At 34.6% G+C, this 25,878-nt stretch overlaps 1 protein-coding gene and 1 pseudogene across 2 annotated transcripts; one reads left to right on the top strand and one right to left on the bottom strand.

The window, feature by feature from the left end:
- Positions 1–282: 282 nt before the first annotated feature.
- LOC125853620 (choline/ethanolaminephosphotransferase 2-like) lies at positions 283–4,566 on the bottom strand (annotated as a pseudogene).
- A 2,545-nt stretch (positions 4,567–7,111) lies between these two features.
- LOC125865196 (cullin-associated NEDD8-dissociated protein 1) lies at positions 7,112–23,895 on the top strand. 2 transcript variants are annotated; one of them, XM_049545410.1, is made up of 29 exons: positions 7,112–7,302; positions 9,205–9,276; positions 9,405–9,574; positions 10,684–10,894; positions 12,545–12,710; positions 13,256–13,385; positions 13,909–14,023; positions 14,107–14,264; positions 14,362–14,485; positions 14,714–14,764; positions 14,833–14,915; positions 16,115–16,199; positions 16,283–16,384; positions 16,486–16,584; positions 17,219–17,329; positions 17,405–17,488; positions 17,565–17,705; positions 18,241–18,333; positions 18,434–18,555; positions 18,674–18,836; positions 18,912–19,151; positions 20,105–20,353; positions 20,448–20,624; positions 20,716–20,862; positions 21,098–21,214; positions 22,339–22,507; positions 22,716–22,793; positions 22,884–23,022; positions 23,393–23,895. In XM_049545410.1, exons 2-29 carry the CDS (start codon positions 9,241–9,243, stop codon positions 23,487–23,489), a joined length of 3,657 nt encoding a protein of 1,218 aa, XP_049401367.1. In that variant the 5' UTR covers positions 7,112–7,302; positions 9,205–9,240; the 3' UTR covers positions 23,490–23,895. The 2 variants fall into 2 exon arrangements, with proteins under 2 accessions (XP_049401367.1, XP_049401360.1); XM_049545403.1 differs by having other exon boundaries at positions 9,170–9,276.
- Positions 23,896–25,878: the final 1,983 nt, after the last annotated feature.

Below are 25,878 nucleotides of genomic sequence, written 5' to 3'. Positions count from 1 at the left end.
TCTCTCATACATCCTCACATCCTTAGGCAGTCCAATAATTTCATCTATTAATTTTATATACAACTTATTCAGGACTCTAGTATATGTGGTGACGACTTCTTATAGTAGGGTCAACTAATCAAAAAATCCCAGACAAATATCTTAGTCAACTAAAATCGAAAGGGAAAATTCATCTTAGCTACTTGACTGAACGTGAATTTGAAGGCGAGCTCAAACAACGCTCTCAAACCATAAAAAGTCAAAGAGACACTCATTGAACTCCAAATATCCTTCAAGCCAGGTTTAGAAATCAGCTAGGTAAAGAAAGTCAAACTTCAATCCCGGGTAGTTCCCAGGTTGAAATCTAGAAACAAGAATACCATGAAGATCACAACTGTATCATATACTAATTGAAGGAAAATATAAACTTAAGTTCATAAAAAACAAGAAAAATGTTAAAGGTGTACCAAAAATTAGGGCGTAAAACAGCTTAAGTTTCTTTCTTTGTTATCCTGCCATTCAAAAGTAAAGAGCATTAGGAATCAATTGTGAGTATATCAGCATGAGACAAAAATAGATGAAACTAGTGAATAAGGTGTTCATTGTTGAAATGAAATGTTACATTTGCTCGATAGAGTAGAGAGTTGAGGATCTTCGTATTTACTTTACGCTGGAAAAGTTAGTAAAAGAAACTGGATATTGTAAATGGTTCTTGGATCCTTATAACATAATCAAGGTTGATTTTGGGTAGACTGGGCACTATATTCTAGCTATTGTGCAGAAATCAAATAATATATAGTTGGGGCACAATAATTTTTACCTGAAACAGTATATCTCGAGCGCTGATGTGATTATTGTGCTGAAATCAAATAATATATAGCTGGGGCACAACAATTTTTACCTGAAACAGTATATCCAGAGCGCTGATGTGATTTCACAAATAACAGATGTGGCAAAATGCAGATACAGGAATACTGAAAAAGATGAGAGAAATAATAATAATCATCCAATTATTCACAAGAGTTAGAAAAAAAACAAAATGAAGACACTTGATCGAAGATCTCTTCATCATAAATAGAATATGGAGCAGTCAATATTTAATCATCAGCTCTTATGATTGGTTGATATCAACAGAAAAATATGTTTGTAGATTCAGCTTAAACTTATAACTTCCAAATATAGTTCAACAAAACAACATATCATATGCATTTGAATCGCTAAAGCATATGTAATACCTGAGTATGCAGTGTAAGCGAGAAGATCCCAGAACTTATCAACTATAGGAACTCTGCAAAGAAGAGATTCTCATCAGCTTACAAAAATACAAGAATTTCGAGAAAAAAATATTAGTGACATGTAAATCCATACTTACCAGAATTGGTATGACTTAGATTCTCTTGAACGAATAAGACTGGTGTCAACTTACCCATCATTAAGTCTAGCGGTGAGCGCATTAGCAATGACAAAAGGTAGACAAAGCAAAGACTGCAAACATAAAGTTACATTTCAAAAGCACTAAAACCACAATACTCAAAGCATCATCTATTAACTTGTCTTCTTCTTTCAATAAATTATTTTCTACCATACCATCTCATTCAATAGAGAGATTATCAACAACAATGAAACAACACGAATTCTCTGTCAAGACTAGGAGTTATTAATCGAGGATATAAATGTCAGACTCTATGGCTGAAATCATAATTCATAGATATCAACTTAAAGAAAAAGTGGATTAGTTTAAACCCAGATGACTTCTAAACAGTTGGCCAATTTAGAAACCTTACAATATATAATTTAGCACATTAAAAAAGCAGCGTACCATGCACATATTTGTTTTCAGACCATTGGGTTCATCACACAGGTGAGCCAAAATCATACTTCCCTACAGAAAAAACCTTAGTGAGAAAAAATTTAAGATGAACTTCAAATAGATTTTGACCATGACATTGGTTCAAGTAGCAAGAGATAAAAGTCAAGAATACTGCTAAAGATCTGTAACTATTCATTTGTGCATGTATCTTCAGGAAGTAACTCATATTCAATAATTGAGATGACAAAACATCTAACAGAGCAGAAAATGTCAGTATATATAAATTGTCAACTTTCCGGATATCTTACTTTAGAATAGGTTACACATCAAGAAAATGTAAAAATGCATAAAACCAAAGGCAAAAAGGAGATCGATTACCACAAGAAATCTGAATGTAAGCCCATTTTCCACTACCACAAGATGAAGATAGTTCTTCATTTAAATCAGATGGAGATAACTAGTCCCTACATAACAACCAATATTAAATACCATCCTATGGTCCTAAAAATAATTAGTATTCTGAAAGTGAGAAATACCACATAAGCACTCCTCCAAGTAGCACAACAAATGGGTAAAGTTGTGAACAAGAAAAGTGAATTTTTTCAAAGATAGACTAAAATCACCAAATCACATATTATAATCTAAGAAACGCACTAACCATGGCCAGTGCCCGCGGCATACTTCCTTTTGTTGCATAAACAACCTTATGAACAATGTTAATACTACCAAAAAGAATTGACGTTAATATTGTTCAACTGGTCTTAAATGTTACAGCAAACTAAAGTGCTATAATAGCTAGAATCTAGAATCTTTAGCTGATGAATATGGAAGAAGTAGTTGATGCTTTCACCAGAAAGGTGAAACGTCGCAGAATAAAGTTTAACAATCTAAAGAGATGCAATACTATAATTCTGATTATGGACATTGCCAAGATCTATAAAAATGATGGATGTTGCCTATTGCTAATAAGCCATTTACCATGATCTTAGAAATAAAACATGTCTATTCCAAGCCCATTATCAGAAAAAATTATGGAAGAAAAAGGAAGATATTTATTGAAGTATGAAAAATTAAAAGTTACTCACTTGCAATAGACTGTTGGAATAACAGCAAAAGCTATCATCAGGAACAACACGACACTATTGATCAGAATTTCTGAAGTCAGAGTAAGAATAATAAGAAACACTAAAATCAACTTCGAGACAGATATGAAACATATTCAATATCCATAAATAATATGTATGAATAGGCTCATGGAAACAACAATCATTTGAAAATAGGTATAGAGGAGTTCATAAAGCATAATATAAACTATATAACTACATAAATATCATATTAGATAAAGTACCTCTGATCAATACTCAGCACTTCATAATACATAGATTTTGGATTGAAAGGGGTTATACCCTCAATCCTTATTTGAAGGCAAAAATAATAGTCTGCATGAGGCTGTAAAGCGTAAGCAAATACAAATCTTTTCAAAAGATTTGGTATTTGATGGAGAACGAAAAATCCTTGAGCGGGGTGTTATCCTTAATTTGATGAAACAGTGATTGACTTGTCTTTCTTGGTATCATACTGTGTGTCACTTATGATGATGTATGCATTGGGGACAAGTATATGTCAGTTTCGTAGGTTAAGGCTTTCAAGGGCTCCTGAGTTGGTGTACATAGAGAGGAAGGGGCTTAAAAGTTGAAGAACAAAAAGACATTTTATGCAAAACTCACCATTCAGAAAAGAAACTCAACTCACGAGTGGCATAGACTTCCCAAACGGTTGAGCCCACTACTCAGACCCTGAAATCATGAAATGTCAAGTTGTTAATAGAAAAAATTGGTAGAATGAGCGCAAAACAACAGACCGGGGTAGCCAAGAATGAGGAAGGACATCAAAATGAATGTCCTATTGGGAAGTTTCACATGTATCTCAAAAGGAGGTGGGGGAGAAAGGAAAACCAAGCTTACCCACTAGAGCTGTAAAGAAATGGCTGAGATATATCAACATGAGACCCTCTGTCGATCCATTTACAATCGGAAGAACTAGTGTGTTGGTGAAAAAACTGCAAAAGGGAGCAACATCCAAAAACAAGATTTAATCAAGATACTAAAAACACTAAAAAAAACTAGGATGAGAATTGACCCAGATATATCTCATAAAGTTTTTTTTCCCTTGTTAACTAAGAAATCAGTTGTTTCCAGCTTTGCAACTAGGGAGCAAATGGGCCCTCTCTTTACACTTATCCACTTAAATATAAGAATTGGTTATTGAGCTAGCATTCGAACTTGTGATGTGCGCCTAGCTACCAACCACATATCCTGTATTGTATTACCTTCGTCATTGCACCAAAATCCCAGGGCAATTCTCTCCTATTTAGCTTAATCAAATTATCTTCTAAATCTATGTATCTTATAAATATGTTGAGTTCATTACTATTCAAATAACTATTGTAACTGGTGCATGACATTTGATTTATATTTCAACATACTAATCTGCCCTTCTAATATTCTAAGCTAATATATCCAAAAACTAAATATACTAAGAAACACCTATCTTTCCCAAGTAACGAAGTAGAAAGGAACAACTGATATAACCCAGAACCAGAAAACATCTCGTCCACACATAACAGAGTTCCCAAAAGCCAAGGTTTCGAACTGTTCATATTAAACACAAATCTGTAAGTCACAAGTCTTTCCAGGGCAAGAAAAATGATAATTGAAAACAGGACATACTGCACATGCAAGCGCATCACATCGTGCAAATTGTGAAAGCCAAGACATTTGATTAGAATCATAGCAAGAAATTTAATCAGAATCACAACAGTTATTATGTTGTTTGGTTAGTTATACTATTCGACGATCAAATCAACGTATTTCATACGTCTCCAATGAATTATCATTTACCTTTAATTGTCAACGATATGATCATTATACAAGACATCCATTCAAGTTCAAACTTACAAATCTTGATAGAACTTGTTTTGTACAATACTTTACGATGGTCTCTTGTCTATTTCATAAAACGAGACAGGACATTCAAGGTTATACGAACAAATTAAACAATTAATTATAAATAAAAAATTTAATTTGTTGTCATTTCTACGAGTATCACCTAGTATTTCAAATTCAAATGGATTATATGTCAGCTCTTCACTGCTACATCATTATATGAGATATGAAGTTCATGATTTGACGACAGATTGATAGAATTTGTTACATTACTCTATCTATGAATATAAAATTATATCCTAATTAATATTGTAATTTTATACTCTGAATATGGATTATTGATGTTTCTTTGTCTATTTCACGAATTCTAATTGTTTTTTTTAATGTAAAAGTATGTAAAGTTGTTACACTTTTTAAACACAATTAATTGTAAGCGTAAAATAAAATTTTAGTATTATGCACAATAGATAAATTATGTTTAATAGAAATATTTTTTAAAATTGACCTCTGGAAGTCAATTTTATTAAAAGTAATTAGATTAAATAAAATATACCGATGTCCTGAGGTCGGTTTCACATTAAATTTAAAGATAAACAAAAATTAATTGCGTTAAATAAATAATACTGACAACAGGAGGTCGGTATTATATATTCATTTATTTTTTAATTTATACAAAACTGTCATTCGGAGGAGGATTTAATTAAAGTTAATTGAAAATATTTAAATTTAGATAAGATTATATTTTATTCTTAATTTTCCAAGTATTACCAATAACTTTAGGTCTGTATTAATAAAAATAATTAATAAATATAAAGATATTGATTTCTAGAAGTCCCCACATTTTTTTTCTCATAAAAATCGACTTCATGAAGTTGAATTTCAAAAGTTTTTCTTTAAAATCTTTTTAACAACACCGACTTCTGGAAGTCAGAAATTACCGACTTTCATTGGAGGTTAGTAAATTTTAGGTCGAAATTTACTGTTTTTTTAGTAGTGATTTGTCTTCTTCACACGCCTCTTAGATTGGACGTTCACTAATTCCCGAAACTTTCTCATCTACATTCTCTAATAACATTTATCTCATCTCATTAGGTGGCAACTGTTGTGCTCTTGTTGGTCTAACTTAAAAAATTATCTCTTGTATATCATGAGAATTAGAGATTCCATCTTGTAACGGTACGGTGAACTTGCTTTGATATTCTATCTCTTTATTTTCTTTTCTTTGTTGCAACATGAGATCGATAGTATTTGCATAAGTTGGATACAACATTCTTTAATCATAATAAAACGTCAATGTTTCTCTTGTCTAGTGAAGGTTTAATTAGTGATTTATCCTAGATGAGAAACTCCCAGAGTATAGAAGTTAAATAAGTGTGGGTGAATTGACGTAGCTGTTGATATTTGTTACAGACCATTTTTGTTCACCTGATTATGTGACATTCACACTCCGTAACCCGATTTCAGCTTTCTAATCTTGGAATATTTTTAAAGATTCTTGAACTATTTTCAAATTTAAGATAACAAGTAAATAAAGAAGCACACAAATTTACAATAATTTATTTCTAATCTGTATTAGTTAGTGAATACAAGAACATTTAATAAGTATACCTCAAAAGACTCCATGTAATACTAAGACCCGTTGATCCTTGCTATATTCACACTCCATGTACATCCAATAATTTCTTCTTCACTCCATGAATTTGGATAATTATGACTACCAAATTCGTTGTCTCTGTTGCTTCATCACTTATCCCAATAAATGCCTCTAATTCGTTAAACATTCCCACAATTCAAACGTTACTTATTGTTTTTTCGAATTCCATATCAGTTTCACTTCTATACCAATTATCTCATGGGTGATTTTCGTTCACCTGATTCTATATCGACTTCAGTGTTCTATAATTATATTTTTAAAAAAATTAGTTTTGAAATATTTTTGAATTTAAAGCAGCAAGCAAAAAAAAAACACAAATAAATTTATGCAATTTTCTTTCAAACTTGTATTTATATAAGTGAATACAATAAACTACAGCGTAATCGTCCCATAATTGCTACTATTTGTTATTAAATCAATTGATATTTTAACAATTAATTAGTGAATTAATACATTTAAAAATCAATAATCGACCAACTAAATCATTAAACATAATTATCCTCCCGATAAGCAGCCTAATTAATAATGTAAATTCCTTATACTTTACCATCTCAAACTCTTATAAAAAATAGAATTCAATAGTACAAAAAAATAATACCAATATAAAAAAATAGTTCTAATGACGATATATTAAACTTTGGGGACCAAAGTGACATCAGAATGGTCTATCTAATTCGTTTTGTCGAGTCTATAAAAAGCATATACGGTCCTTCTCCGTGAAGTGAAAGAAACACTTCCTCACTTGAACTCTCCCCGATATTGTCTCTCCTCTCCGATAGCCTCAAATTCACTAGGGTTTTACGGGAGAAAGAGGAACAACAGATCGATACTATTTATCAGTATACAGCGATTCTCCGCATCAATATACCCAACTAATCTCTCTGTGTGTGTGTGTGTGTTGCATTCGTCTTAAAGTAAGCTTTCTTTCGTTTTTTAATGGAATTTTGTATTGCGATTTCAAGATTTTGTATCTGTTGTTTTAATTGCATCTTAGGTTTTTTAGGGTTTTATGTTGGAGAATTTGACTTCTTGATGTTTCTTGATTGAAATTTACAATGTGTAATCGATATTGTTTTGCTTTTGTGGTTTATTATGTTCAGGAGTTTATAATGTCTTTGTGATTTTTGTACCAAGATTCTACAATGCCTTTTCTGTTGTAAAGAATGTATGGTACCTATAGTTATTGCTTTTTCTGTAATTGCTTCTTTAGGGTTTATGTTGGAGAATTTGACTTCTTGATTGAAATTCACAAATATTCTTTTGCTTTAGTGGTTTTATTATGTTCAAGAATTTATAACGTGTTTGTGATTTTTTACCAAGATTCTACAATGTCTTTTCTTTTGTGAAGAATGTATGGTATCTTATAGTTGTTGCTTTTTTTGTAATTGCATCTTAGGTTCTTTAGGATTTTATGTTGGAGAATTTGACTTCTTGATGTTTCTTGATTGAAATTTACAATGTAATCGATATTCTTGTGCTTTAGTGGTTTTATTATGTTCAAGTATTAATAATGTCTTTGTGATTTTTTACCAAGATTCTACAATGCCTATTCTGTTGTGAAGAATGTATGGTACTTATAGTTTTTTTTGATAAGATATGTATGGTACTTATAGTTGTCTGAAGTATGTTTTGGTCACTACTTTTAGGGTCTTTTCTAGGGTTGTAATTGTTTTTGGAATTTTTAATGGTGAAATACTTGGTTAAATATCAAATAGATTTCTGGGTTCTTTATTAGATTTTGTTTTCCTTTAAAATCTACCAAGAGTTGAATGCCTGCTGTTATAAGATTGGATGGTATTATTTTATTTTTCATAAAATATTTGTAGATTAATAATCAGTATGCTCCTCTGCTCTATAGTTAAGTAGCTACAGTGTCTTGGTCATAGCAGTTGGAATTCAGCTTCATTGTGTGTAACTTTTCCTTTTTCTGTTTCCTCACTCTTAGAGCTCTTCTTTTCCTGTGATGAACAAAGATTTTCTTATGATACTCGCTGTATTTTAATTGGCTTAGGTTCTTAGGTTTATGTTTGAGAATTTGACTTCTTGATGTTTCTTGATTGGAATTCACAATGTAATTGATATTGTTTTGCCTTACTGGTTTATTATGTTCAAGAATTTACAATGTCCATGTGAACTTTTACCAATAAAAAAAAAGATTCTACTATGCCTTTTCTTTTGTGAAGAATGTATGGCAGCTTATAGCTATAGTTGTCTGATGTGATGGTTTAGACTCTACTTTTATGCTCCTTTTTAGGGTTGTAATTGTTTGTGGAATCTTTAATGGTGAACTACTTGGTTAAGATCAAAGAGATTTATAGGTTCTTTATTGTTGTTATTTTTCCTTTAAAATCTACAAAGAGTTGAATGCCTGCTGTTATAAGATGGATGATCTTATTTTATTTTTCCTAAAATATATGTAGATTAATAATTACTAATTAGTATGTTCCTCTGCTCTACAGTTAAGTAGCTACACTGTCTATGTCATAGCGTTAGACTTCAGCTGTATTGTGTGTGGCTTTTCCTTTTTTTGTTTCCTCACTCTTAGAGCTCTTCTTTTCCTGCGATGAATGAAGAATTTTTGTCAGAGATGTAGGTTTCCTTTTTCCTTTTGACTAGTATATCCATGTTGGCAAGACACTTGTTAGAGTTATTATACTGTGAATTGGAACTTGGCTAATTTGCAAAGATTAGTGATTGTTGTTGTTATTTAATAATAATAATAATATTGTTAATTATTTGTATTAGCATTTTTATTTTCATTATTATCTTTTCCATCCGCAGCCAATTGAACTGCAATTGTTTCCTTCTGTTGGTAGAGACTACGGAAAACATAGACTTTGAGGTCCCCAAAAATGGCGAATTTGACTATTACAAACATACTTGAGAAGGTAAACATCTCATGGCATGAGTATTTTTCTCTCGTTATCCATTTCTTACACTCATTTGCTTGCAGTGCCCTAATTCCTGTTACTCCATCCAAATTTGCAATTAGACTTAGCTTGACTCCATTTTGCAGATGACAGGCAAGGACAAGGACTACAGATATATGGCCACTTCTGATTTGCTAAATGAGTTAAACAAAGAGGGGTTTAAACTTGATGCTGATCTTGAAGGGAAGTTATCAAGCACAGTTTTGCAGCAGCTTGATGATGCAGCCGGTGATGTTTCTGGATTGGCTGTGAAATGGTTTGACCTTTTCTCATTTGTCGTTTCTTGTACTCGTTTTGTTCCTGTCTTGGGTATAGGAGCTTCTTATTTGTGACCCTATTAAAATGGTTGTATTCTTTTTCATATTATAGATCCTATTGCATTATCACCATAGGTCTGCCAAATATTTCATTTTCCTTGTTAAATGGTTCAACCTTTTTCCATTTGTTGTTTCTTGTGCTGTTCCTGGCTTGATACTAGAAGCTTCTTTTTGACCTTTACTAACATGATTGTAATCTTTTTCGTATTATAGATCCTATTGCATAATCACCATAGGTCTGCTAATTATTTTTCTTTCTTTGTTGATATTTTTCTTGGTATTGAGACCAAACATGTTTGGAAGTTGCACTGTTCAAGTTGTTTTGTGTAACCCTGTTTGATAGGGGTGATTTTCTGAATATCTGAAGTTACAAAAAATTAGATACCTAATGCTTAAACTAGGGGTTATTTCAGAATTTTGACTGGACCCTTTTTCTTTAGTTTCACCTTTCAGGATAATTTAGTCCAATGGTATACTTTCTTGTTCTATACTTAGCAAGTATACAAATTCCGATTTCGTTATTTGATAATTTCTACTGGGCCCTTTTTCTTTAGTTTCACCTTTTATGATAATTTAGTCCAATGGTATACTTTCTTGTGCTATACTTAGCAAGTAGACAAATTCTGATTTTGTTTCATGTGATTCATGTTTGAAAAATTGTTTTTACTACTGCATGCCCACTGTGTTGAAACTTTTTGAAGTTCCTTTCTAGTTTGAAATAGACAATGTAAACTACTCTAGTCTGAGCTACCCAAGTATGCAGCACTTCGTATTTGTGATGCCCAATCCTTTTCATAATCTTACATGACTGCTAATTTGATTGACTCATCTGTTTACGAGATTTCACAGGCTTTGTGAATTTTATAATCTGTTTGTACTGATGAAAGAGAGCAGAAGAAGTGAATATCATTCTGTAAATATGTCAATACTTTGCAGTAGGGTACTGATTCCGTTGACATGCATCGTCTTGGTTTACAACATTTCTTAAGGCTAGGAAAATTGTATTACAGTCTGATCATTGCTTTCTTGACTACTTTTGATTTTTCAGCCTTGCTCCTTTGGCGAAGAAGGTTCGTGAGCAGCAAATTCTAGAGATGACTAATAGGCTTTGTGATAAACTTCTTAATGGAAAAGAACAACATCGTGATATTGCTAGCATAGCTTTGAAGACTATTGTATCTGAAGTTCCTTCATCATCTATTGCTAGAAATGTACTTGTCTCAATTTCACCAAAGTTAATAAAAGGGATCACTGCTCCGGTGAGTTGTTCAAAGCTAACTTTACTGTGAATTCTGCACATAATATTTTAACTGTGTTTGTCATATCATTTGTTAGTTGGGGTTAGAAGATCTTTTTCACAAAACAACTTGACATTTGAAGTTGGATAATTTATCCCTTTCCATTTGTTTTCTTATATGATTCATGAATAAATAGAGTAATATGCCACATGGTGTGTTTCTTCTTTTATAAACTTAAACGAGTAATACTTATCTGGCTCCTGAATTTGTGAACTGCATTGGGTACCTGTCTTTCAGTTGGCTGCAGAAATTACCTTCTCTTAGTAAAACGGAATCGCTCAAATTTGCTGCTCTAGATGATCTTGTTTAACTGCGGTGCGTGGAAAGATTACAACATATACATCCCTATGCTTGATTTTGGATTTGCCCTTTCTGATCTTGAGGCTTTCTGGTCGAAATTTCTTGTTCCTCATTCAATTAGTTCATATCATTTTGGTTTTTAGTCCCGGTGTTTCCTCATCAAGCCAACCAATTGCCTTCTGAGTTGACTGCAGTAGTAAGTAGATAGGCCTAGGCAACTTGATGTGACCTATATTGGTGACTAGTAGGTGGAAAGAGGATATAGGATTGAGTTTTTGCACCTTCTTATGTAGGACAGCTTGGGAATTTTTTATGGCAATGACATTTGAGCCGTCTTTTACGCACCTCGACTATTCCAACGGGCATCTGACCTCCTATCTAGACCAGGTACCGAGTTAACTACCCACCAAGGCTTAGACACATGAGAAGAAACCACCTAATATTTTTTTTCCTCCAATGAAATTCAAACCCGAGATCCCGTGGCTGTCCTCGCACTTTATTGACTAATAGGCCAAAACCCTTGGGTGCAGGATAACATAAGGAAGTTAAAATGAATAATTTGCCTCAGAAAAATATTATCATTTACTAGTTCCTTTGAGACAAAGGAAAGCATAGACAAAAGGTTTTGATCCGCAAATCGTTCTTTACCATATGAGCTTATGTCGATGTTAGACGACTCAATGTTGCCTAATTTTGTGTTCTAAATAATCGTTGCCTAATTTTGTGTTCTAAATAAAGATTAAGATATTTTTTTTGATAAAGTATTAAATTTTATAAATGTTAGGCCAAAAAAGTGCCAAATAAAGAAGTATACCAAAAAGAGAAACATGCAAATAGAGATGATTTTCCATGAACCCCACCCAAAAATCTCTACACAAAGGGACTTCTTGTATAGATGGGGAACCATCTTTCACTCTACATACAAGAAATCTGCAAGTGCCTTCAACAAAAAAAAAAACATGCAAATAGAGATGATTTTCCATGAACCCCACCCAAAAATCTCTACATAAAGGGACTTCTGGTATAGATGGGGAACAATCTTTCACTCTACATACAAGAAATCTGCAAGTGCCTTCAACCAAAAAAAGGACGTGTTTTGCTGTTCATTAATATAAGGCAAGATTGTAGGTGAATTGTCAATGCGTGCACAATTTGTTCTGAGAAGTGTTGCTGTCATTCTTCTGTATATTCTCTTATCAGCCTTGTATTCGGGGAACTAACACTCTTTTTCTATGTTTATTTTCTAATGCACACATATGTTTAGTTGCTTTTTCCCTTTTATAAGTTTCTCTATTGTTGTCTTCCTTCCAGGGAATGAGCACCGAGATTAAGTGTGAATGTCTTGACATACTATGTGATGTTCTTCACAAGTACGGGAATTTGATGGACACTGACCATGAGTCATTGTTAACTTCATTATTGCCCCAACTAAGTTCCAATCAAGCTAGTGTCAGGAAGAAGACTGTTTCATGTATAGGTAACTTTGTTATTAGCTTCTCTTTATTGGATGTGTTTTAAATTGTGAATGGAGAGTGTAACACGATAAAACAGGGTTTGTTTGATGGCTTGGAGCCCGTTTGGATTGGCTTAAAAAAGTAGCTTTCATGGCAAAAAATAAAAAGTCAAACTGAAATGGATGTCAAAAAATAAATAGTAGGGTGGGGCCTACTTTTGGTTTTTAACTTTTTTTAAGTCATTTTAAACTTATTTTAAGTTATTTTTAACTTTGCCAAACATTCCCTGACTTATTTAAGTCATTTTTGACTTATTTTAAGTTATTTATATATTTGCCAAACATTTCCCGAAGTCAAAAACTTTCTTAAAAGTAGGTTTGACCAACTTTTAAGCCAGTCCAAACACCTTCTTAGTCATAGATGCTTTGGGAGATAGTAACTGCAATATCTGTTTTAGACATGGAACATGAGTTAATAAGATTTCATAGACTCTCATGTACTGTTGGACTGGTGGCCAAGATTTCAACTTTTCCTTCAGTAAATTCAGTTTTACCTTTTTCTTTTACAGCATCTCTGTCTTCGAGTTTGTCGGATGATTTGCTTGCGAAGGCTACAGTTGAAGTTGTTCGCCTTTTAAGCAATAAGAGCTTAAAATCAGAAATGATACGAACTAACATTCAGATGATTGGGGCCTTAAGGTAGCAAATCCTAAATTTAAATTGATGCTTGCATTTTTTCCTATAAAATGTCACTTAATTTTGATTTACTTGTTTGTGTTGATAACTTTTAGACAAATGCCCAAGGACAATGTACTTTTCTCAACAGTAGGTATCGTGGATACTCAATTAACAGATTTCACATCCAATATTTTTCACTCTGTTGGACACTGTGCTTGTCACTGCCCTAGAGAAACTGCTTACTTGTATCAAGTGAAACAAAAGAGGGCTGAGTGACTTTTATCTGGGTGCACTCTTTTGCAGCTGAGTTTTTAATGTTTTGACACTTCTAAATAGATTCTGGACTTAGATAAACGTGAAATAGAAAAGACTCAAGGTGTGAAACTGACACATGCATGCTCACTCTTGACTGTCCCTTTTTCATTCAAGATCCTCTATTTTTTCTCTCTGAGATGTGGTGATTACTTTTGGAGACCTTTCCTCTTTTACTATCTATCTATTTTGTTGGCTAATTTTTACTTGAGCTGTCAAATTGTGATTCCAGCCGTGCTGTTGGCTATCGTTTTGGTCCTCACCTCGGAGATACAGTTCCATTGCTTATTAACTACTGTACAAGTGCATCTGAAAATGATGAGGAGCTTCGTGAATATAGTCTGCAGGTGCTATATTAATTGATTGTTTTTTCTCTGTTCTTATTTAACCCCTAGATGCAGCCTTGGTTTTGAAGTTTTTTTTTTTCCAGGCACTTGAGAGCTTTTTGCTAAGGTGTCCCCGGGATATTTCTTCCTACTGTGATAAAATTTTGCATCTCACTCTGGAATATCTCAGCTATGATCCCAACTTCACTGACAATATGGAGGAAGATATTGATGAGGAAATTCTCGAGGAAGATGAAGATGAGTATGTTCTCTCATGTTCTGGAGCTTTACTAAGACCCATTAGGATTGTACATTGCAGACTTCTTACTAATCAAATCACTTGTCAATTTTTGTTGTAGTGAGAGTGCTAATGAATACACGGACGATGAAGATGTCAGTTGGAAGGTTAGAAGAGCTGCTGCCAAATGCTTAGCTGCATTGGTAGTTACTCGGCCTGAGATGCTGTCAAAGCTGTACGAGCAGGTATAACTAGGAAGTGTGACCTATTTCGGCTTACTTACTTTTAGATATTATGTATTTGAAGTTTGATTTAGTGTTTACCCTCTATTTGTCATTAGATTTTCCTCTCAAGTGTGTTGCGCTGATGTAACTCTCAATTCTTATTGAAATTGAAATGTTTCTGTATACTGCTACTGTCCATTTGTCTCATAGTCATAATAAATTAATAATGCTGACTCTAATCTTTTGCAGGCTTGTCCAAAGTTGATTGATAGGTTTAAAGAAAGGGAAGAGAATGTTAAGGTAAATTGAAAGTCTTTTGAATTCCCTAAACGATCTGGTTTTAATTGGTCTAAATACTTGCTCGACAGATGGATGTGTTTAGTACATTCACTGAATTGTTGCGACAAACAGGCAATGTTACAAAAGCACAGACTGATCTGAATGAATCAAGGTAAGGTCATTGCTTTTGCTTCTTTTTATAACTTAAATCTTTCAATTTTGAGTTTTCTATTATCATTTTACTTCAACTGTGTAAGGCAGTCACTTTTGGGAACACTTGTTTCACTTACGAAGGACTAGAATCTAAATATATGCAATTTTTGGTGTGAACTTGAGCCTGGACAGAATAGTGCGGAAATAAAGAAGTAAGATCAAGGATAGAAAGGATGTTGGGCATGTCAAAATCCCAAAAACCAAAATTGGGTACATTTTACATGGATTTATTTTTTAATAGCAAAAAATTGGAGTATACTAATGTTCTGTAAGGATACTTTGGACAGCGCTTTTGTGGTGGTATATCAATAATACACTTTTGGTAGTTCTTTGGTTGTCTTAGGCATTTCACTGATCACCATTATGCTGAAAATGTTGTACTTGTGTGGTAAAATCACAGTGGATGAAAAGATGATTGACATCCTCATATTTGTCTCTCGCACAATGGGCACTGGCCGCAATCATAAGTCCCTCTTTTTTTAATGTTCCTCATGTGTTAGACAAGCACCATGTGCCACCAGCCCCATCCAGCAATCCAACTTCAATGGTGCTCTGTTCTTCCAGATGCATCTCCATGGCCACTTAGAAAAATTAAAAGCACAATATGTAAGTATTTATATAGCACATAGCACTGTCTATGCATACTAACCTTTTCCGTAGTCAAAGTAGGCTAAGGGTATAACCATTACTCACCTCTAATCTCTTCAACTGATACAAACTTCGGTAAATGCTTTTGCACTTGGAACATCTGAATCTAGCATTGTAAAAATTCATAGCTGCGTTGATGCAGTGTTACCATGAATAGTGTATAGTTTTGGCTTAACCTCAATGGAAATTAATAGTAGTTTACAATTTGTGGTTGTTGAGCCTCAAGCATCGTGCCAGCAAAGACATGATGCACCCAATCATATGTAGGACATAGATTTTTAGATTCCCATATGGTATTTATTTTTGTGTTTTCCCTTCTTTTATTGGGGTATAACTGTTTTCTCCCCTCTCTCAATGAGGACTGATTTCACTTTCTTTTTACCTCATCAAATATAGCGCTGACTGGAGATGTCTGATGCTTACTTCTTTGATGATGGTCTCAATATGTTATTATCTGTGATAAGTCAAATAAATGATGATTTCAATGGTAACTTTCATTGTATCATTCAGTCCTAGATGGCTATTGAAGCAAGAAGTGCCCAAGATTGTTAGATCATTAAATAAGCAGCTTCGGGAGAAGTCTGTCAAGACAAAGGTATGTGTCTACTGCTAACTGCAATCCTTGCTACTGTTTTTGTGTTTATTGGCTTTACATTTCCTGAGTCTCCCTCTTTTTAGGTTGGCGCCTTCTCAGTTTTGAAAGAACTAGTGGTTGTCCTGCCTGATTGTCTAGCAGAGCACATTGGATCCCTTATTCCTGGAATTGAGAAGGCATTATGTGTAAGTTGTCTTTTTTAATGCTTGTATTTGTGCTTTATTTTGTGAATTTTCCTGGATTTATTTTTTCTTCTATTAAATGTTGTCATTGGTGTGCTGAACAGGACAAATCTTCCACATCGAATTTAAAGATTGAAGCCCTCATATTTACAAGATTAGTGTTAGCATCACATTCACCACCTGTTTTCCACCCACATATTAAGGTAAGACATCTTGATGCTTATCTGCTTAATACAATTTTAATTTTTAGCAGATCAAATGCATACCTGGACTGGTGTGAACTCATATTACTGTGTTTTTAAAAGCTTAAAAGTTATGGGCGTCCTACTTCTCACATAAAAACACAAAGAAAGGTTGAGAAACGGTGGTAATCTTGCATAAATATTATCTTATACCTTGACTGGTGTGTACCTGTAGCACTTCGTCAAAGGTTGTAAAATCTATGGGTGACCTACTTTTGACATAGTAAATGAAAAAAAAACATAATTCCTTTATTGAGAAATGGTTCGAAATATGCACAATATGAGTTTAACCTAAAAGATGCTAGAAGCCCATGATATTTGAAAAAGGAAAAGATAGTCAACACTCAACAGGGTGTTCAGCGTAGTTGTATGGCTTCATTCCTTCACTGGTCAATGCTGAGATGATCTAATAATGTTATATCTTTCCTTTATATCTTGCAAAGTCTCTCGTTTCCCCCCTGTGATTTTGAAAGTTTTCTCAAATTAATTTTTTGTGATTCCTTGGAATAAATGGTCATATAGTAGAAATCATCTGTCTAACAAACTGTATGCCAAGGATTTGTCTTTGACTATACTCTCTGTTTTTGTTAACTAGGCTATAACTAGTCCTGTTATATCTGCTGTTGGTGAGCGGTATTACAAAGTTACTGCAGATGCATTAAGAGTTTGTGGTGAGCTTGTACGGGTATTGCGGCCAAAGATTGAGGTTAGGTTTCTTTTACTTTGCCAATCAACAACTTGTATTAGCTCTATCTGAAGCACTGATTATGTTGCCTTTTAGGGTTCAACCTTTGATTTCAAACCCTATGTTCTTCCAATATATAATGCCATCATGGTGCGTTTGACAAACCAAGATCAGGACCAGGTTAGTTGTGCTTGCTTGAGAAATGAATACTTTCTTATATAAATTGATGTTTATGTAAACCGTGCTCGACTTCCAGGAGGTTAAGGAGTGTGCAATTACTTGCATGGGTCTCGTAGTTTCAACATTTGGTGATCACCTGCATGCTGAATTACCTGCATGTCTTCCAGTTCTGGTGGATCGAATGGGCAATGAAATAACTAGACTGACAGCTGTCAAGGTTTGTTTGACGTTAACTTCTTAGGGATTGAACTCTATCTATGCTTGATTGTCTTGAGCTTTTGGCATCTATTTTCTCATCAGGCAGACCTGAACCACAAAATTGAATATAAATTGGAAAAAATGGTACAAGTACTTGAAGATAGAGTGTAGCTCTTTTTTGAAAAAAAAAACAATTCAACAATTTTACTTGTACATCAGGAACTATAGGATCAACGAAAATGATCATTTTAAGATGTTAACTTTTGCATCTTGATGCTTTGTTAATTTAACTTATTACTTTCAACCAAAAAAAGGGAAAATGAACATGTAAGATTTTGGCTCATGAGTTGGTATGGCCAGAAAAGAGAAGTATCCCTTGTGTAACAGTATTATACTTTACCCTCCCCTCTACTCTCACCGTTTCCTAGGCAGGACTTCCGACCTTCAGTACTGCCAATATTCTTGCTCTTCCCATGGCAAGTGGTTTAAATTACATGCTGCTTTGGTTGCATTGATTTGATTGAAATTTCTCAGAGTGCATACCTTCTTTGCAGGCTTTTGCTGTCATAGCTGCTTCTCCATTGCACCTAGACCTCTCATGTGTCATCGAGCAAGTGATTTCTGAGTTAACTGCATTCTTACGCAAGGTGAAACTAGATGTTCTCAAATGTTAACTTCTTAGGAAAAAATTCACTGCATTTTATATTATGAGGAAGTCTCAACAGTTTTGCTACTTTTGGAGGGTAGGCCAATCGAGCTCTCAGACAAGCTACTCTAGGGACCTTGAACACCCTCATTGTTGCTTATGGTGATAAAATTGGATCTGCTGCGTATGAAGTTATTGTTATGGAACTTTCTACACTAATAAGGTTTGTATTTATGATTCATTTGATTGACTAATTTTCACATGTCATCTGTTCCTATAATATTTCAATCTTAAATTGTGTCATCAATATCTTCTCACTTTTTGATTCATTTGGACTTTAGTGACTCAGACTTGCACATGACAGCCCTTGCGCTGGAGCTTTGCTGTACATTAATGGCTGATAGAAGGTCAAGTGCAAATGTGGGTTTGACTGTGAGAAGCAAAGTTCTTCCTCAAGCCTTGACACTAGTGAGAAGTTCACTGCTTCAGGGGCAAGCCCTTCTGGTACTTGTTTCTGTTTGTTTCAGTTTTGATCTAGGCTGTTTTCTATGCAACACTCACTTCTATTAATATATGCAGGCCCTTCAAAACTTTTTTGCTGCATTGGTTTACTCTGCCAATACAAGCTTCGATACTCTGCTAGATTCTCTACTTTCAACAGCGAAACCATCTCCTCAGTCTGGCGGTGTTACCAAACAGGCTCTCTTTTCCATCGCTCAATGTGTGGCAGTTCTTTGTCTTGCCGCTGGTGATCGGAAGTGTTCTTCTACAGTAAACATGTTGACAGACAGCCTGAAAGATGATAGTAGTACTAATTCGGTAGGCCCTTTATTTATTTAGTTGCATCTTGAATAAGTTGTTTGTTGCTGTTGAATTGTATGTCGATCTCTTCTAAAGACTTGAGTCATTAGAGTAGTCCACTTTGTATGCCTTCAACACGCTAATATGCCCCCCTCACTTGATTCTTTTCTCTGGGGCAAGCATGCTACAATTTTTTGGATAGTGGGTGGCAGTGTGACTTGAATCCAAGACCTTTTGCCTGCTTTGCTACCATTTTAAGAAAATACACCTTGGGTCTAACTCAATCCCTGAAGGTACCTCTTTCATCGTGAGGATTACTCAAGACCATGATAGGAGGTAATAGCCCATTCTTCTACTGATTGTAATAATCTAATCCACTAGTGATATTGTCCACTTTGTGTTTAAGCTTTGCGGGCTATAAAACGTATCACTAGAGTTTCAAAGCTTACTTCTTTATATACCTAGAATCTCTCTCATGTTTTGCCGCTATCGCCTATGGTTGGACTGGATTGGCTCTGATACCATGCAAAAAGGAAAGAATTGATCATGGCCTTAACTTGACTCAAAAGCTAGCTTATGAAGTGAGATTGTCTAAGGCCACCCATAAGGAGACAACAATATATATCCTCAACCATTATTTGACACTCTAATAGGAAATTACCCACACATCTAGGACTGAGGATCTGAACTGTGGATAACAAGTGTGCTCTGCACACATGTCATTTTCTTAACATGACATGTTAAGAAAATGAAAATTAAATGCTACAAATTAGTCTATGAAGGAGTGTTCGAAACCGTACGAGGAAAATGGATGATGGCATTTTCTGTTTTTCATTAGCTTTTGTATTTTGTAAGCAGTTGTGGCAAACTACTGACACAGATTTACATGACATTGTTTCTTCTGCTTTCTTCAAATGGTACTAATAACTGTAAGAGAACCCTGTTTTTCTGAGCTCAGTTATCCCTTTCAGGCCAAGCAACATCTTGCCTTGCTATGTTTAGGGGAAATTGGAAGAAGAAAGGACTTAAGTTCACATGCCCATATCGAAAATATTGTCATCGAGTCCTTCCAATCACCTTTTGAAGAGATAAAGTCAGCTGCCTCTTATGCTCTAGGAAACATTGCTGTGGGTAATCTACCAAAGTATTTACCCTTTATCTTAGACAAAATTGACAATCAGCAGAAGAAGCAGTACCTACTGCTCCATTCTTTGAAAGAGGTATCTACATTTTAGATGGTCTCTTATTTCAGGAATTATTTTCCCTCCAAGGTAATTGCTTTCTGGACTCATCGTGATATGTGGTTGCCAACAGGTCATAGTGAGACAGTCTGTGGATAATGCTGAATTCCAGGATTCAAGCGTAGATAAAATACTTAATTTGCTCTTTAATCATTGTGAAAGTGATGAAGAGGGCGTTAGGAATGTCGTAGCTGAGTGCCTGGGAAAAATTGCACTTATTGAACCTGGCAAGCTTGTTCCAGCATTGAAGGTACAACTAATGATATATTTCTTACCTGTAAATGATTTCATTTTGGACTTGTTGTTCTGTCTGCAAATGTGACTATTTTTTTTTTGTGTAGGATCGGATTAGTAATCCAGCAGCATTCACCAGAGCGACTGTCGTAATTGCTGTGAAATATTCCATAGTTGAGCGACCAGAGAAGATAGATGAAATCTTGTCTCATGAAATTTCATCCTTCTTAGTGCTAATAAAGGATAAAGACCGGGTATTCCTAATTTGATGTCAAGAACTTTTTCCATTGCCGAAACAATTTACTGGTTCACCCCCACCCACCCCAAACACACGCACACACCCCAAAGCCCCCCAACCTAGTGGTTCTTGTGTTTACTTTTATGCTGTTCGTCTCTTTATAGTTCTCCTGTTACCAGTCATGTCTCTTGCAGTCTTTCATTATGTTCCCCTAATTTAACTTCTCATCACATGCTTTGTTTATTATGCAGCATGTTAGGCGTGCAGCTGTCCTGGCCTTGAGTACCGCGGCTCATAACAAGCCTAACCTGATAAAGGGCCTTCTACCTGAACTCTTGCCACTTCTCTATGATCAGACTATAATTAAGGTGACAAATATCTCCTTAAAATTTAATCAGTTTTTTGTGCATTTTAGTTTAGGTTGTATTTCAAGGCACTTGAAAATGGGGCACACCACCTTCATTTTGTCTACATATGTTCGTACGAGAGTTTGGCACAATTTATATTTACATTTATTGGCAAAACTCCGACTCTTGGTTCTTTGAGATATGTATTTGATTGCTGTCTTAAAGCTGTGGGCCCAAGGATAACACTACATCCTGCTGAATACTCTTATTCCCAAGTAGTAGGATAATTGCATGCAACTTTTAGAGCAAGTATTTACTATCTACAATTCATTGATGAAGCACATCATCTTTCTTTGTACTTCTGTATTTTTACTTATTTGAAGCTCTAATCATGTGAGTCAGAGATGGATAACTGTAGATTTAAAGTTTGGTTAGATGGTGGTATGAAATAGTAGGCTTGTTTCATCTCCCCACGAGCATAATGCCATCATATTCCAAATTTCCAGGTAATTGACCAAGACAACTAACTGTTGGATATTATCAGCTAGCATGCCGATAACATAACGTACTAAAACCAAGTCACACATATCCATATACGTTGGTATAAATTGTAAAGTCGAAGATGCAATTAAGTCAATGCATACCCTTTCCAACAGTAGGAATGGGCCAGACTTTGCCTATGATCTTATTGCTAATCTTTATATGTACATTTTTGTGAACATGATCATCTTCTGGGCATCTGTCTCAAGTAAATAAGTACTAGGACTAGGATATGTTTGTGCCCATATGGTCATATATAGTATGGCATTCACCTTATTAGAGGTTTGTTGCTTTTGTTTAGCAGCCTCATTTGACATACCATGTTGGTTAATTCTCTTCAAATTCAGAACCCTCTCATATGTGGACAATTATCTTATAAGAACAAAGAGAACCTGTACTGATCCTACTAATGGAAACTTCTACCTCCTATCATTTAGGATGGTATATGCGTGATTGTTGACTAAAAGTTAGATTAATTGTGTCTCATAATTGAAAGATAATTCAGGACCTATCAATTATTCATAACCTTGTACTTTGGGAGTGTCACTAATAACAGTTGATTGGTGTCTTTCTCCATCATTGATTATGCTTCTATCCTCTTGCAGAAAGAATTGATAAGAACGGTTGATCTAGGTCCCTTCAAGCATACAGTCGATGATGGACTTGAACTGAGAAAGGCAGCTTTTGAATGTGTAGACACTTTGCTGGACACTTGTCTTGATCAAGTGAATCCCTCATCTTTCATTGTCCCATATCTTCAATCTGGTTTGGATGGTAAGTTGATAGCTTGTGATGGACCTGATTCTTCTATTGTTATCTCTGTTTTTCCAAATGTGGTGTTCTGATTCTTGATTGGATTTTATTGATGTCTGCAAATTCTCTTTTTCTTGGGGATGAGTGTGGGGTAGCATCATTGGACATGTCACTGCGCTCACATGCAATAATTTTACTACTGAACTGAATCTTTTGCCTCCTCTCCCAGATCATTATGATGTTAAAATGCCATGCCACCTTATCCTTTCTAAACTTGCTGATAAGTGTCCTTCAGCGGTATTAGCAGGTATAGTCTTTTTGCTGCTTTTTTTCTCTAATGAACTAGTTTGTGTTTTACTTCTTCAGAAGCTATGTTAACAATATATTGCTTTTGCAGTTCTGGACTCTTTGGTGGATCCTCTGCAAAAAACAATAAATTTCAGACCAAAACAGGATGCTGTCAAGCAAGAGGTTGATCGCAATGAAGACATGATTCGAAGTGCCCTTCGGGCAATTGCAGCCTTAAATCGTATCAGGTAAGCATCTTTAGTGTCCCTTGAAATGATTGTGCTTTTGTAGACGTGTCTTGAATCAAGAATTTAGGGGGATTACCTTCTTATCCTTTTCGTATATTCTTGTTCTTTCTGTGAAAATGGAAGATTTCCATTTCTTTCCTTCTGTAGCATATTGCAGAATTTTCATACCAAAATGAAGTTACGAGTCATCAGTATTAGTACTGCATTTTGTGCATTATACAAGTTATAAACTAGCTCGATCTCCGTGTGTGAAAAGGAAAATATTCTTGTTGCAATTTGATACTTCTGTTTCCTTTCCTCTCTTCTTTGCTCGATCTTCCTTGTTTGCCAGACCTTAGTATGATGTATTTGTTGCTCCCATTGTTTGCAGTGGAGGGGACTACAGCCACAAGCTCAAGAATCTAATGGGTGAAATTGGGAAGGCATCCACACTCTGGGACAAGTATTGTTCTATCAGGAATGAGTGATGTCCTTGGCGTTTATCCCACAGGGTACAGAATTTTCAAACAAGGTTCTTGAGATTCCTTGGACAATATTATTATAATTTTACAGCAAGTAATGTGAATGCGCGTCTCTGATAGCAAATGGGCTTGTGGAGATGGAAGCCTATAGGGATGCTACTTGAATCAATGGTACCATGGGATATTTAACGCTCTTTACCCTGTATAGGTTTAGTCTTAGCATTTTGGTTTGTCATATATGTGATGCGCATTGTAATATGGGTGTCTAATTGGTTTTGGGTTCATGGAATGTTCATTTGAGTTTTCTTTTTGTACGGAAGTCTGAGCCTTTTCTAGAGTAATTCATGAGATATTTTTCCTGTTTTAGTGTTTTTGAAACACCTATTATTCATGCTAATACTTATAATAGCTATGTTTACGGGTTCTCTTAATTAATACTGTTGGATTTCCGGGCTTATAGTTGGGGTTGTTTGCAAAGCTCTGGATGTGACTCGAAGAGCTATATGAGGGGTATAAGTGTTTGATTGTTATATATATATTAGCAGTTGATTGTATTTTAAGTGTGTATATTATTTGTTCCTAAAAATAATGGTATTGTATCCTAAAGGAGTCTGAACAAAGAATGTAATCCTAAATCTATTTAACTAACAATCTCATGAAATATTATTGATCGTCAGTAATTTAGATTGCAGTAAAAATGGTGGTATTATCGTTAATACGTCATGCATATTGTGCTCAATAAACCTCAAGATCTTTTAACGGAAGGCAAAGAAATAGAAGTAAAGCCACCTATGGGTGCTTTACCATCATAAATAGAAATTCCCAATATCTGCTAGTTAGAACAGTTTTTCTTGAAACAAATATTTTGATTAATTATTGGGCAAATCAAAGCTATCGTTTGGCTAAAGATTTTCAAATATTCTTGGCTAATATTATTTGGTAAAATTTCACCATGTGTTTGGCTATAGTATTTGGGAAATATATTTGTCAATTGGATCTCGTTGCAACAAATAACAAGTAATGTCCATGACACCGGAGCAATGTGGTAGTTTGGAAACAAGCATCATTCCATATATTGTGAAGTAGATAAAGCTGATTTTTGTTACCTTGAGCCGATTGTTCATCATTTTCATCAACAACCATATCATCACTTTCATATTCACTGAATAATTTATCACTACTTTGGTGTTCACGTAAAAAGTTATGTAATACAACACAAACAACTACTATAGAGGGTGTTTTGTAAACGATAAAAGTTTGGTGTAAAATTTCAATTTTTAAAAGATCCCAAATAATGAGATTTGACCCAAATACTAGAAAAAATTAGTATTTGGAAATTTGGGATATTTGCCAAATAATGACAAATTGTATGGACAAACACTATTTGCTAAATTTTCCCCCAAATATTACTTGGGAAATCTATGGCCAAACGGGTCCAAAGTTGGGTACATCATGAATCAAAGATGGGGATCTATTATCCATTCCATAGCATTATTCATAGAATTCGAAGCCCGAGCTAACTGGTGGACACAATGATTTGTTGATCTTTTAACGAAAGACGATTTTAACGAAGGACAGAGCTAACTGGTTGGCACAATGATTTGTTGATTTTTTTAACGAAAGACAGAAATAGAAATAAAGTCACACATAAGTGTTTTACAATCATGAAAAATACATCAAAGCACAATGGTTTGTTACTCTTTTAACGAAAGACAGAGCTAACTGGTGGGCACAATGGTTTGTTGATCTTTTAACGAAAGACAAAAATAGAAGTAAAGCCACACATAAGTGTTTTACAATAATGAAAAATAACATCAAAGTAGAAGTTGTTTCCGCAGTCTCTTTCCACAACTTGTTTAACCAAAAGATAATTCATCTCTACAACTATTGATATTGTTGTAAAGTGTTGTTTTAGCCAGCTTAATACTTCTCGAACACCCTAAGCCTCGGCCATAAATGAGTCATGTTGTCTCTGATGAAGTTTCCATGAGAATCCCGAACTAGCATGCTGACTCTTGTTATTCTCGAAGTAAAATACCAAGAAGGAAAACGTTTTGTTGCAAAATCAGGTTCTATCACAAATAGAACTAGAGGTCAGTGTTCTTGCCTTAGTCCAATCTTGTCAAAATCGAGCTATCTTTTGGATAATAATTTTAGGCCGTAGAAATCTTTCCTTCTACATATGGTTATTTCTAGCTTTCCAAATTTCTCATAGAATCATGATAGCTTCATGTAATTGATCAAGAGTCACGATGCCAATCACCGTCTTAAGCTAATTCAATAGCAATGGTCCAAATTATCCTCATCCCAATGATTAAACAGTGGAATATTGTTTCTAGGTAGATTTTTTCTAAAACAAAAAAGATAAGAGAACAACGACTTTGCGAGTAGTGTT

Source organism: Solanum stenotomum, chromosome 1 (assembly GCF_019186545.1).
Source record: "Solanum stenotomum isolate F172 chromosome 1, ASM1918654v1, whole genome shotgun sequence".
Classification (NCBI taxonomy): Eukaryota; Viridiplantae; Streptophyta; class Magnoliopsida; order Solanales; family Solanaceae; genus Solanum; species Solanum stenotomum.
The sequence above is the reverse complement of the archived record's forward strand: the minus strand, read 5'-3'. Positions and strand labels throughout refer to the sequence as shown.

Excerpts from the sequence above, each read along its gene's own strand:
- LOC125865196 (XM_049545410.1), top strand. The coding sequence starts at position 9,241 with ATGGCGAATTTGACTATTACAAACATACTTGAGAAG. Across the intron at positions 14,265-14,361 it reads CTCGAGGAAGATGAAGATGA|TGAGAGTGCTAATGAATACA; the intron begins GTATGTTCTCTC and ends TTTTTGTTGTAG. Across the intron at positions 18,837-18,911 it reads TTCAGGGGCAAGCCCTTCTG|GCCCTTCAAAACTTTTTTGC; the intron begins GTACTTGTTTCT and ends TAATATATGCAG.